At 37.5% G+C, this 14,431-nt stretch overlaps 1 protein-coding gene across 6 annotated transcripts in view; it reads left to right on the forward strand.

The window, feature by feature from the left end:
- SEMA5A (semaphorin 5A) overlaps positions 1-14,431 on the forward strand; it is a 329,026-nt gene that overhangs the window by 86,397 nt on the left and 228,198 nt on the right. For all 6 annotated transcript variants that reach the window (XM_068671017.1, XM_068671016.1, XM_068671020.1 and 3 more), the window contains one exon: positions 12,306-12,501. In XM_068671017.1, coding sequence (XP_068527118.1) covers positions 12,372-12,501 — 130 coding nt within the window. In that variant the 5' untranslated portion in view covers positions 12,306-12,371. The remainder of the gene's footprint in view (positions 1-12,305; positions 12,502-14,431) is intronic.

The following is a 14,431-nucleotide window of genomic DNA, read 5'->3' on the forward strand; positions in this document are numbered from 1 at the left end:
CCTCCTTGCTGCTGAGTAGTGAGTGGGATCCTGGCATAGTTTATATGAAATGATGCTTCTGGTGTGGGTTCGTAGCCTGGGTTAGCCACTAGCCAGCTCATTATGTCTCAGTGGAAGCAGGGTATTGTATTGCCTCTCCACATTGTTTTGGGGAAAGGGGAGAAGGAAGCTCAACTGCAGTGGAGGGCGAGAGGGAGAGCAGAAAGGGGAAGATTTTTGTTTTGCAGAAGGTGCACTGTGATTTAATGAGCACAAGTTCTGTACACCTCTTTTTTCTTCCTACATATAGCAGTTATGGTGTTCTTAAAAATGATGCTGGAGGACAACTATATGGAATGGGATGATATGAGGGAGAAGATGGTGCCAGTCACAAGTGAGTGCTGAGACATGCCATTGTTAGCTGATGTTGGACTATCGGCTCTGCTACAACTGACTACTGTGAAAATCTAGACTGCCTGGGAGTTGGGGTCTTTGCTCAGGGTGTGGTGTTAGTCTGGGTGTTAGAACAAGGATATAGACTTGTGGACAGGATAAGACGAAGGAGCAAGGCAGCCAGTTGAAGTGGAAGTTGTACTTGTGGCATGTCAGTGTGCCAGTGTAGTGGTTATTTGTTCATCCCAGGAAAGGGAACCCTTGTCTGTGCTGTGTGTGTGTGTGTGGTGTTTTTGAGGCACATGAAATGTGAAGGTATGAAGATGTACAGAAAGTAGTGCAAAAAAGGGGTGCTGGCCATACTATGCGGCATTTGGAAATAGATCTTGGTGGTCTTAAGCAACAGTAGCTAAGGCTGTTCCTGACTGGAGGTCATCCAGCCTTGCCCGATGGTGAGCAGTGGGGTGGGAGCTCCCAAAGGTTTTCTAGATGTTTTTCCACAGGCTATTGCTATGACATCTGTGAGTGTATTGTGTGGGTTGGACAGGAAATTTCCACTTAGACACCTGTGGGGGTACCAGAAAAATTTGGATGCAAGCAAAACAGTTTAAGCAAGCTGAAACTGCAAGCCTTTATTTTTAGAATTCTGAGGGAATACATAGTCATCCTACGCAACTCTATTTATGAGTTCAAGGTGACTTTGACACATTAGCTCTCTGAATCTTAGATTCCTCAAAAGGAGGAGCCTAAGATATTTTTTCAATGTATGCAATACTTGCATACTTACTGTGTGCTTATAAGATTCCAAAGTGATAAATGAAAAATGATGGCTACAAAGCTATGGAAGTCTAAAGCGATTTTGGATATGATGAAGACATCAGTGACACTTCATGTAATTTAGTCCTTGACTGATGGAAATTGTCAGCCACTGAGAAATCATTGGGAAAGATGTCACCAGACAAATTGGATTTTCACAACATTGTTAGTTTGTGAAATAACCTTACAGAATAGATTTTTTTCCTGAAAGCTCTTAAGTAGAAATGATTAAAAAGAGATTCATCATTAACAATTAGATAAAACTTTGTAGATGAAGTTTAAAACAAAATCAAAAACTTTAAAAAAAAAAAAAAGATGGTTTCAGTCTCAGAAAAAAATAGAATGCATTTATTTATTTATTTTGAGATACAAATGTACAGAACAGCTCAATGTGTTCTGAAGAAAACCCACAGGTGTCTTTTGTGTGTAGGAACAAATATGTCAAGAGACATTCCTCATTTAACCTGAGGTTGTTTGACATCATCTTATTTGTTGTTTGACAGCTTCATTGAATGCATTCCACAAGCTAGTATGTAATTTCTGATGCACCAAGTTTTACTCCTTTTAAACAGACTTTAAAATAACTTAAATAATTTTGGACTTAAACAACTTAATGATTTTGAACTTAGTAAGTTCAAATAACTTACATTTTTAACAGTGATGTTGAGGGAACAAAATACAACTATGGTTTATTCTCTTTAAAATGATTTTATTTATTTATTTATTTATACTGTTTTACCATATCTTTAGAATCTAGAAAAATAAGCAAGTTTACATTGCTAGGAAGCTCAGGCATGTACAAGGATGTTCCTATCATCTGTGAGACTGTTGTATACACGTATAGTAAGTACATTACATGTATTACTTGTATTAATTTTGAATTTTATCTTTTGTTTTTGATGACTCTTGTGGTTGAACTTCTTAGCTACAAAATGGTCTTTGAAAAATATTAGAGGATTCCATTATGCTTAATTTCACATAGTTTATTTTAGGAAAGATTTTATGAACTTGATATTTCACAGAAAGTATAAGATACCTGCCTCCGGATTCAGGATTTAGTGAAAAATTAACAAAAGGTAGATGATCTTTTAAATAATTTAGCTGAAGCCAATATTTTCCTTTCAAACTTAATTTTTCTAGAATTCTGATAGTTTTATCAGAGTTTCCTCTGTTTCTGACAGGCATCTTCAAAAGACAGTATTGCTGGTCATGTATTCAATGTTCCTATTAAAAAAAAAAAAGTTTGCATGATGTCCGTGAATTGTTGTGGTACTAACACAACTGAACATGGCATAGAAGGGATTCATGCTTTTTTTCTGGTGCAGTTCTCATTTGGAACACAGATCTAAATGCAAAATCTAGTATACGGGTTTCAGTGAATCACAGAATGGTTTAGGTTGGAAAGGAAATTAAAGATCATATAGTTCCAACCCCCTGCCATAGGCAAAGACACCTCCCAGCAGACCAGGTCACACAAAGCCATCCAACCTGGCCTTGAACACTTACAGGGATGGGGCATCTACAGCTACTCTGGGCAGTAGAGTTTCCAGTACCTCACCACCCTCGGAGTGAAGAAATGTACTGTGGTAAAATAAAATAGGTGGGTTCTCTTTGAGTACTGTTGCCTATAGATTAATTATGAGATTAGACTGAACATTAAACAGCACTTTCATTGGTGTGTTACATCAATGTAAATGTGTAGGAAAACATTTGCTGATGCACAAAAAAAAAAAAAGAAAAAAGAAAATCAGTCTTTGCAGTGGTAATAATAAAGGTCAAGGAAAGTGGGAGAGCAGCCTACTTACCCTAGACTTTGTCTACAACCATTGCAGAGATACTGGGTGGTTCAGTCCCGTTAAGCCTTCTCTATAGGATACTGTCTCTGTTGCTTGCCCAAGAACTGAAGGAGGAGTCCAGACACCTGGTGAGATGAATTATGTATTTTGAGTGCTTATCTTGGAAGAAGAGTTACACATAAAGAAGTAGATGGAGAACAGAAGTGTTCTATAGCAGTGATGTGTAATCCCCTTTCCTTCATATCAGTCAGCTAAAACTTACTATCACTGAAGCTGTTGCCATAAAGAGATATGGTCTTGGTTATTGACAGGAAGAAACAAATCAAAGGCTGGCAGTTGGCTAGGAATTGAGAGGAGGTGGGAAATGCGTTTGCAAAGGGGTGTGTGGGGTGAGTGGATTCAACATATAATACAAGTGAATACATTTTTGTATTTCAGCTGTCAAAGCTGTGACAACCACAAATTTGCTAAAATTTGTTTAAAAGCCATTGCTCTATAAAAATGGTACCAAGAAACTGCAGCATTGAGCCCACCAGAAGAATTTCACCTGAGTTATTTGACTGAAGCAGGTGGTCAAAGTAGTCATTTCATGACATTCTGGAGCTCAGCCAGCAGTTCTTTTAAGTAGTAACTACTTAAATACAATCTTTATTTTGGAAGTTCGCCTAGTATTAATGTGAAGAATATCCACTAATAGTTCTGTTTTAGCAGTACAATTTTGTTCTTTAGATCGGTGATTTAATATAATACGTTTTGAAATGTGAGTCCTTATGAAAGCTAATTTCCAAGTACTACGAAGCACTTTCATACAGTGACATAAAATGGTAGAGAACTTTTTTATTTTTTTTCTGGGCTTTACATTCTGCTATTTTCAGTTGGATATTAACTTTAAAAGTAAAAACAAAAACACAGCTATTTGAAGTTGCTTCCTTCTGTTTTTTTTACATCATGTACATTTTTTTTCCTGTATAAATTATAAATATAAAAATGTATTTCCAGATGGCTGTGATAATGTGATGTGATGATCTTCTGTCTTAATTATTCAGAAAGCACAACACAAATCTGTGTTGTCTTTTCCCAACTTATCTAGAATGCAACAGCTAAACTTGTGTTACTCTCATATTAGCACATTTTCTTCTGTTTTCACTGAAAGACACTTTTTGTACACTTTCGAGATCTTACATGCATTTTTTTTTTTTTTTTTTTTACCTTTACCTTTCTCTTTCTCCTATTGGCTGATTAAAAAATACCCTCTTTCCAGCTAAACATTTTCCTGTGATTATCTCATGGCATTGTCTTCTGCTGTTCTGTTGCATGGAATTCATCTCAATCATGAACTACCACCTTTTATTAAATCAAGTCGTGCTTTTAAATCTTTTTTTTTTTTTGTAGTCCACTGTACAAGATGGTTTACAATAATGTGTGAGGAAAAGGAGAATATGACAAAGCATCCTAAACTAAACTTATTTCCTGCATAATACGTATATCTGAATAATAGTCATGGTAGAAGGCAAGGCACGTGTCCAGATTTAAAAGCATGAGCTTTTGTGATTTAAGTTTTATATACATAAATAAATTATATAACATAATGATAATTATGTGATATATAAATTACAGTGAAGGTTCAGTATATTGATTATGCAAAATAACAGTCACAGCCTTACAGTTATGACTGTGGTCCAGTATAAATTACCAGTTCCCAGTGGAGATACCTTAAAATTCACTTTTTCTGTTGCTCCCATATACAGGGAGCATGGATGACTTTTTACCAAAATATTGCAACAAGTAAGTTCGCTGTAAAGATAGGGAAAGAATAAGAGTTTGAAGGATGTTCATGAAATGTCATCATTGCAGCAGTTTCCATCTAAATCAAAGCATTTTCTGCACTTCTCCAAAGTATTTAATTAATTTTGTGAAATAAATGTAGTTATGTAGCTTAAAACAAAGGAAAAAACAATGCCATAAACTGAGACTGCATTGGCTAGCAAATATGGTGAAAATAAATGTTAAAAATACTTTATGCTTCTGATCATTTGCTTTTCTTAGTGTAATATCTGTTCAGTGTGGTGAACTGGCTTCCTTTTATTACACTCAAGTTTAATGAGTAAAAAAGATTTTTCACAATTTTCATTTACTGAGGTGTAGAAATATGTATTGTAAAGCATCTTCTTTCAAGGGCAGCATTACAAAGTCTCTGCAAGTATATATTGCTTTAAATTTTTTTTAGCCCACAGCATTATATTTTATCTCTCAGGAGCATGCCAGAGATATTTAGAAAGCATTTTTGTAAGGACCACTAACAGCATTGCTGGCTAAAGTGATAGAAACTTCTGAAGGTTAATATTATATCGTGTTTTGTGAAGGATGACAGTTGCAAGAAACTCCAGTTAATGCCTATGCGAGAATGCTGATGTTGAAGCCTTTGCTGACTCAGCTGTAACCAGCAGAGAGCTTTCCAAACTGCAGAGCTTCCTAATAGATGGGTGAGGGAATATTCAGGAAAAAATGCAGCAGACTGGCTATTTGGGATGCTGTTTCTTCTTGTGGTCACAACTCACACATGCATAGTACAACAATTTGAAAAAAAAAAAAAAAAATGATGCAATGGCTTTTTCTTTGTTTTACAGTTGGACACGTTCATTTTTCACTAGACTTCATAAACAATGTGTAAATACTGACTTGTGTGTAACATATAGCAATATAAATTAGTAAAATGCAAACTGAATGTTGTACAGAGCTGAGCTCACATCTTTTGCAGAGTCTGGATGGATCCTGCCCCGCACCTGGTCCCTGGCAGGAGCAAGCAGCATGTGGCTAGGGAAGGGTGAGGGAACCAGGCATGCTGCTAGTGGGACTTTCCACAGATACTGTTCCAGTAGCAGACTGCCACATGGGAGTGCCCAGATATTTAACAGCCATCTGTGGGTCCTGTTTCTATGGATCTGCCCAATCCCTTTGCAAAGCTGTGCTTAAAAATGCAAATTCAAAATCAGCAGGATAACGTGGCAAGGCGCGTCTACTGAACTGCTGTTACTCATGGTACTTGTGCATATAGTACTACTAAGTGAGCTTGTAAGAGATGTTTTCCCCTTTCTTAGTACAGAACAGTTTGTGTTGTATGTCATATTGATGGTGTTGGCCATCTTTTGTGCACTAAGAAAATGCACGTGGTTTGCTGATATTAGTATCAGCTGAGACAGAAAGGAGAAGAAATGTAGATGAGAGCAGCTACAGTTTATCCCTCTCCATTTCCTTTTCCTGCACTAACTGTTGCTTCTGCCTTCTCCTGGCCCATTTTTTCTCATTTTACTCTCACTTTACTTTTTCCCTTTGGCTGCTAAACTTCCTCTGGTTTTCCTTCCAACTTTCTCCGCTTCTCAGAGCTTTATTTGCAAGCCGTGATTACCATATGTATATATCAATATATATATATATTGATATATCTATCTATCTATCTATCTATCTATATACTTTTTTTTTTCTATTGAAGTTATTTTGTAAAGGAAAAGCTGTGTTACCTGTGTTAGCTCTTAGGCTCTGTCAGAGAAAGAGGATCCCTCCATCCTCCTCCACAGACTGACTTTTAATAGCCAGACTGAAAATCACATCTCAGTGAACATCCCAAGGAATGTGCTGGGACAGGTGCTCTGGATGACTGCTCTGGGAGGCTGGCTGTAAGGTGAAGAAAACTAGGGGTGAAAAGGGGATTAGGGGAGAGGGGGCTGAGGTTTTGATGAAATTTGGGCCTATGTTGTGCTGATATGACAGCCTTTACTCTTATCTCTATGATGCTGTTCTGTGTGGACCAACTGGGTGAGTTGGCACTTGCTCGAGGATCCTGCCATCTACTAGCACTCTGCCCCCCTGAAGAGGCAGATGTGCCCTTGGGCATGATTAATGAGATCTGAGAGCCATTACAGACCTGATTCATTCAGGCCACTGTTCTTGAAAGCTTCCTTCATGTAAATCACAGTTATCTCAGTTCCTTGAGCTGTGCTGGAGAACTAGCTTTGATGGTGGATTCTTCTTTAATGAGTTGCCACCATCAGCTACAGATATTGGCAGGCTTTTGGCAGGATGTCACTATGAATTTAAGGATTGATTTTTGACTGCGTTAGTCAATGACAGCTGATGGGTGACTGCCTCTTGCAGATTTTAAAATTCATGCCACTGCAGAAATGAATGGCAACAATTTCAGGGAAAAAAAAAAAAAGTTGAAGTAACTTGGTAATCAGTTTGTTAATTGAAGCCGAGTCTCACTATATAAGAATACAAATTAGAAGGACTTAGTCTGTTGCATAGCAAACAGTCTGGATTGCTGGGTCCAGTGATGAGACACGATAGTATATGCTTGAATTTTTTTCACTGAAGAACTATATAGCCTCCAGTTTCATCTTGGTGTTTAATGAGGTGATCTTTGAGCTATTGCTCTAATCTAATTGTGTATATGAGAGATACACAAATTGTTTTTCTAAAGCTATTTAAAATAAGGGATTTATCTCTAAGTAATTATACCACAAAGAGGTATAGCTTTTATTTGTGCATTTGACAGGAACCACAGGATTAATCACTATAGTAAAAACTACATTTTTTTTTTTTTGTAAACAAGATTTAAATGAGTTTTGATATTCAGCATGTCTATGTATTATTAGGAGATGGATGATTAGAAAAAAGTCTCGGTTCATTTGTGGAACAAGTGAAATATGAATGTTGTGTAGAAAAGATTCTGGCATTTTTCATTGGAAGAGAGTGGAGCACTGTTGTTCCAGACAGATGTGGCCCATTTGGTGCCCCCCACCTGCCTCTATTCCTTCTCCCTTCTGGGTGACACCAGTACTCTTGCCAGCACTGGCAATTGAAAGCACAGACATCTGAGAATTTAGTTAGATGTTTTTGGTAGCCACCCCACGTACGGTAAGTAAGATTGTCTTGCTGGAAAGCTCTGGATTTAGGGAGCCATCATCCTCTCTATAGCTCTTACTCTCTCCTATTCCCTTTTTGAAATGCATTTGCTAGGTAGGTGAGGTTATAAAGCTTTTTTTTTTTTTTTTTTTTTCATGTGGCTGCTGATACCATTTCAGGATTTTTCTGTGTGTTTACTAACAACGCACAACGGTGGGGCCTTTTCTTGCTAAAGAGAAAACAGCAATTCCCCCTGGTAGCAGTAAGAAAATATTCTTCAAATGACTTGCAAAAAACGTACCACTAACACTACAGTAGAAAAACTCAGTATTTTTAGTAAAACTGGCATGATTGAAGATTAAAAACAACTAGCAATAATTATTTCAAGTACATACACTGATAATATAAGAGAACATGTTTGTTTGCATTCATCATTCTATTCCAGTGCAGCAGTGCGTTAGTCTGTGTATTAGTGTATGGTCTGTGTCATTAAGTACTTTATTTTTTTTTTCTTCTGGTTGATGCTTATCTACAAGGTGTATGTTGTCCAGAGCAGTTATTTAGTATGAGTAAAATTCGATCAAACTTTATCTGTTCTACAATCTAAGAAGTGGAGCAAAGCAGACAGGAAAAGTGAAATGGATCGCCTGCAGCAAGGTACGTGAGCAGTGTCTGCAAGAGTGGGCACTGGTGTGCATGTAAAGAAATGCTAGACCTGCTTGTGGGTGCATGTACACAGACCCAGTCCTGAAACTGGCATCTTTTCACCACACCACACTTGTTTGTTTACATACTTGTATTGACGTAAGTTCACTTTGTCGTGCACTGAAATTGCTGTTAAACTGACGCAGAATCAACAAAGATAATTATTTGAAAGCATCGTTGACACTGGACAGCTGCAGTTTGCATGGCAACTCTGTTTTTTATACGTCAGCTTATGAGTCAAATAAAAGAAAGCATAGTTTATAATTTAGAGGTAAATTATAATTCAAACATGGTGTTTTTAACTGATCTAGAAATACTGGCATCCTGATTGTTGGATTTTGAATATATGACTTTGGTGTTTGGATGGAATAGTCTCTAATGAATCTGCTTCTATCTAGCACAGCAGTTACAGGCCTTGCATGCTTAGCATCCACTTTTTTTTTTTTTCTCTTTAGCAGTACGTATCTTTTTGTTGGCTCAATTGAAATAGCAGATTTTGAATAGCTGTTTTTTTCCTCCTCAAATATCCATCGGTTTATCCTGATGGATAAACTAAATACTACTTTGCTAAAAATAAATAAATAAATAAATAAAAGAAAATAATACCCTTATGTAATAGGCCTCATTGATTTTTACATTTTGTCTAGGCAAACTGTGTCCAAAAAAGGGAAAGCAGGAGACAGAGAAAGTGCACAAGACCCTTTAAATATAGAAAATAAATTAATATATGGGATTACAATAAATTTTATGATGTGATTTTTTTTTTTTTAAATCCTTGGATTATATTGAGTTTGTAAATATAACTTGTTTAAAGTCTGATGTAAAAATCCATGCTAGGAAAAACTGTGCAGATAATGCATGTCTAATGTACTAATTCACAAATGCATAGCAATAATTTAAAAGATAGTCAGTATTCCTGATCAGTTTTGAAAAATTTTGACTTGACTGTTGTATTTCATTGTTAAGAGAGATTTGCCTACAGAAATCAAGGAAACTAACCTGAACTTTTTGTCTTTAGGGTTCTCTTGGAATTTGTTTTATGCCCTAGGCTAAGCAGCACTTCTTGGCACAACAGTCACACTTTTAGTAAAGAGAAGGGGCTAGTGCTTTGCCTGCTTCAAGACTTGTGAACTTGTTGCATTGTTTCAGAACTGCCACAAGTTCAGGTGCTGCCTTTGCTGCCTCTCTCCTGCAGGCAGGATCTCAGGGAGAAAGAGAGAGAGACACAGCTTGTGTTATGTGGAAACCCTCACTTGAGGCTGAGCAGCAGGGAGCAATATAATCCCCGCAAATTCTGTGAAAAAGGCTTTTCATGCTGTTAGTGTATGCCAGAGTGTATGTTTGTTTATTTCTTACTATTCTTTAAATTCCTCTAGCAGTATATTAGGTGCTGTTTCTAGAGTCCTTTTCCTTCCTCTATCTCTTCATACTGTAGCATAATGAGGTGGGTAGTGAGTTCCTGTTCGTGCCAGTTGCTCAGCTGCCTTAGCTTGTCCTTTTCTTGTAAGAGAGCTTGTGATGAGCTTTCCATCTGGTAACTTGGTTTACTGCTCTCTTGTCTGATTCAGGTCTCTGAAGACTCTCTTCTGTGTAGTTGCAAGTAAGCTTTTACTTGATGTCACCCACAATGTATTTGATTTGCATTAATTACTTTAAATGTATTAACTAATGCATTTTTTAAATAAAATAAAATTAATGAATTAATACATTTGATTAGTAAACTTAAACAGGTAGTAGTTGAGGTAGAAAGAAACCTAACTTTTTCTCTGAGATACATAATCAGAAATACATTTGCTGTTTTTCTTTTGTCTCCTTCAAAGTCTCACCTTGTTTTTGGATATTCTAATTAAGGGAAAGGAGTGTTTCCTGCCTTCATTTTTACAATGTGAGATGCATACAACAAGAGAAAGTTTGCATCTAGGTTAGGGAAAAATTATTTTGCCCCCAAATTCTTCTACTGTGTAACTATACATGTAAACAACATTGACAGTCAGGGAGCCAGAGAAGGCTGAGCTTCCAGTAGAAATATTTCATTTTGTTCTTGTTTAATTTATTTCCATTATATTCACATATTTATGGGTATTTCTGAGACTTTACAAGTTAAAGGAAATAAAATTTCTTTCTTTAATACAAAAGTACTACATGCGTACGTGTTGGAATAGTTCTGCTGTACCATGAGCAAGAAAAACAGTCTTGAGCTTGTGATGTGATATCTGTCCTTCCCTTTGGTTTGTAAATACACATACATAATCTTATAGAAACTTGAATTAGAACCACCTGGTAGTAATATATTTGTGCTATCTATAAGTTAGTAATATCCATTAGCTATGATATTACCTGCATAAACTGTATGAATTTGGATATGAATGGTGCAAAATGTTTGAAATGTCATCCTTGCAGAACTACTGAAACATTGGAACAGGAGCTTTATGCCCACTGAATATCTATGAGCAGATGAGCCACAGGCAATTTATAAGGACAGATTCATATTGGAATATGGCATCATAAGATATATTACTTAGGAAGGTAGGAATATGAATTTAACTGGCTAGAATCACCCCTCTCACCTTTTTTTCTTCTCTGAAACATAAGCAAATTTAGCAGAGAAGCTAAAATCGACTATTAAATTTATGTACTGCTTAGATGTATTATGTCTGTGGTCTATTTATTTTACTTTAAATTAATGAAGATTAGATGTGTCCAGGTCGTAGCCAGAAGGATTCTAAAGACCGTAAAAATAAAGTGCGAAGAGTAGAGAAGTTCATTGGAAGATGGCTGGTGCTACAGTATGTTAGGAAACTGTGTTTACTAACCATTCTGCTTTCTGAGCAAAGCTTTTAAAACACTGGTCTTACTATGGAGCATCTATTAATTAAAAGCCCTTTGTTTCAAGTGTTTAGGGTGTTTACACAAATAGAAAATTTCCACCTTATTAAACAACACACTGCAATTCAGTGAGATAAAATGTATTAGAAGTCAATATTGCTGATTATTTTTTCCTGAATGGCTCCATTAATTTGCAAAATGACATTTCTGCTGTAATGCAGTTGTCTTGAATCTCCAGCCTTCTTCCCCTAAAAGGCAATGATGTCTCATGAGTGTGTGCTATCAACAAGCAAGCTTGTTGGACTCAGTGTAGCTGCCAGTGGCAAAAGTGTTTTGAGTTGCACCATTAGGTTGTTAGTGCTTGGAACGTTTGATGTGATAAAGCTGAATGAATTGGTTTGGTTCTACAGTAACATTGACACCATGAGTATTCTGTTGCTAGAAAAAAAAAATAAAAAAAATTGTCTGGTTATTGGCCACTTCGAGAAAATAAATGGGGAAATGAAACTTCAGCTTTATTCTGGTCATGAATGAAAGTCAATGACTTTGGTTTCTAGATTTATTAGAAAGAGGTCCTCAGCATTTGAATTTGCAATAAGTAACTTTGTCATCAGTCTCAAAAAATGATGGGGAATGGTGAGGGAGGGAATGAGTAACGGTTTTTGAATGCTTCTGGATGATAAAAGAAAAAAATACTCCTGAACTGTGTAATTGATGATAACTTTATAAAATATTTATAGGAGCAGCTGTTTGAGTACTATCAAGGAGTCAAAACCTAAACAGACAGAAAATGATTTTGTTGTTGTCATTGTTTTAAACATCAAGAATTGCTTAACTTTTCTGTCGCATTTGCTTATGTGCTTGAGTAAATTTCTTCGAATTTTCCAGGTGCTTTTCCCACATGAGTGCAAGGAGAGTGGCCGGTTGAAAGAACTGACTGCTGTGGAGGACAGCATGACCACCATGAAAGGAAGCTGCCTCCTTACAGTGCTGTTGGCAGGATTTGGGGTATTAGGAATACTGGAGCCTGCAGCAGAAGATATCCACTGCCACAGAGCTGAACACCCAGTGATTACATACAAAGGTAAAGAGTAAGAGCAAAGAAGTACCTTCTCCTTTCTTAAATAACAAAACAAAAACAAACAAAACCAAACAACAACAACAAAAAAAAAACACCTAACGTAATCTCTTCATCCTGTATTCATATAGGTTGAATACAACTAAGTTTGAAAAGTTTGTTCACAGCTTTGTGCTAAATATTTCAGTTGAAGGTGGGTGACTCATTTTCCTCTGTGATTAAAGTAAACTTAGGGTCACAGTATAGTTGAGGTTGGAAGGGGAAGTCAGGAGGTCAACCTCTTGTTCGAAGCAGAGCTAGCTATGAGATCAGACAAGACTGCTCAAGGCTTCATCCAGCCTGGCCCTGAAAACCTGCCAGGGCACAGACAGTACAACCTCTCTGGGCAGTCTTATGCAGAGCCTGACTCTCCTCATAGTGGTAACTTAACTTCCATATATCTAGTGTGAACCTCTCTTATTTCAGCTTAAGCCCATTGTCTCTTCTCTTTATTGTGGTTTAACCCTGCAGGCAGCTAAGTAACACACAGTAATTTGCTTATTCCCCCAATCCCTCCTTGTGGGTAGAGATAAAGACAGTTTAATAGGACAGAAAAATGAAGGGAAAATAATAATAAAAGAATACACAAAAGCAAGTGATGCACAATCCAATTGCTTAGTACCTCGTAATTGATACTCAGCCAGCCCCTGAGTAGCGGCAGCCACCCCCAGGCCAACTTACCTTATGTTTTATTGTTTGGTGTGATGCCATATGGTATGAGACATCCCTTTGGCCAGTCTGGGTCACCTGTCCTGTTTCTCTCCCCTCCTAGCTTCTTGCACACCCTCAGTCTCCTCACTGCCAGGGTAACATGAGAAGTTGAAGAGTCCTTGACTTAGTGTAAGCAATGCTCTGTGGTATCTAAAATGTTAGTGAATTATCAAAAATATTTTTCTCCTAAATCCAAAACGTGGCACCATACCAGCCACAATGAAGAAAATTAACTCTGTCCCAGCTGAAACAGGACATCATCCACTGTGCACCGCTGCTGAGATCCTGGTTCCATCTTCCTGATAATCACCTTTTAGGTGTTAGAAACTACTATGAGGTCACCCTAAAAACATTCTCTTCTCTAGGCTGAACAAAGCACATTTCCCCAAGTCTACTGGTAGCTCATGTTGTTTAGGTTGTTGGCCATCTCATTGGCTCTCCTAACAACACTCTTGTGTATTGGAAGCTCCAACACTGGATGCCATATTTTAGATGCTTCTAGTGTGATTCAGTAATCCCTTTCCTTGATCTTGTTCCTTTGAACAGGCTATACTCCTGTTAATACAGCTCAGGATGCTGTTAGCCTTCTTTACTATGAATGCATGTTGCTGGATTGTGTTCAGTTTGTTGTCTGCCAAGACATCAGTCAGTCCTCAGCCTGTGCTGTGGGGTTGTTCCTTTCCAGGTGCAGGACTCTGTGTGCGTGCTGAATTTCCTGAGACTGCTCTTGGTCCAGTCCTCCAACCCATCTAGGTCCCTTTGGATGACAGCCCTGCTCTCAAGCTTATCAACGAATTTAGTCTTATCTACAAACTTAACAGCATGCGGCCTGGTGGTCCCCCTTAGCCACTAATTAAGATGTTAAACAGAACAGGTTCCAGGATGAATCTTTGTGATATTCTACTTGTTGCACTGGCTTCATGGTGGAGTAAGTCCCATGAAACATTTACTCTCTGTTTGATCATCTACTTGGCTTTTTATCCATCTGATTCTCTGTTTGTAGAGGCAGACCATAAAATCCAAACTTGCAGTGAGACAGAAGGACTTGAGATAGATGAAATCCACTGCTCAGAAGGACTTGAGATAGATGAAATCCACTGCTCTCATCAACAAAACTAGTCCTTTTATTATAGAAAGCAATCACGTTGGTCAGGAATTGACTGTGTTGACTGTTCTCAGCTGCCAC

Source organism: Anas acuta, chromosome 2, assembly GCF_963932015.1.
Source record: "Anas acuta chromosome 2, bAnaAcu1.1, whole genome shotgun sequence".
NCBI lineage: Eukaryota > Metazoa > Chordata > Aves > Anseriformes > Anatidae > Anas > Anas acuta.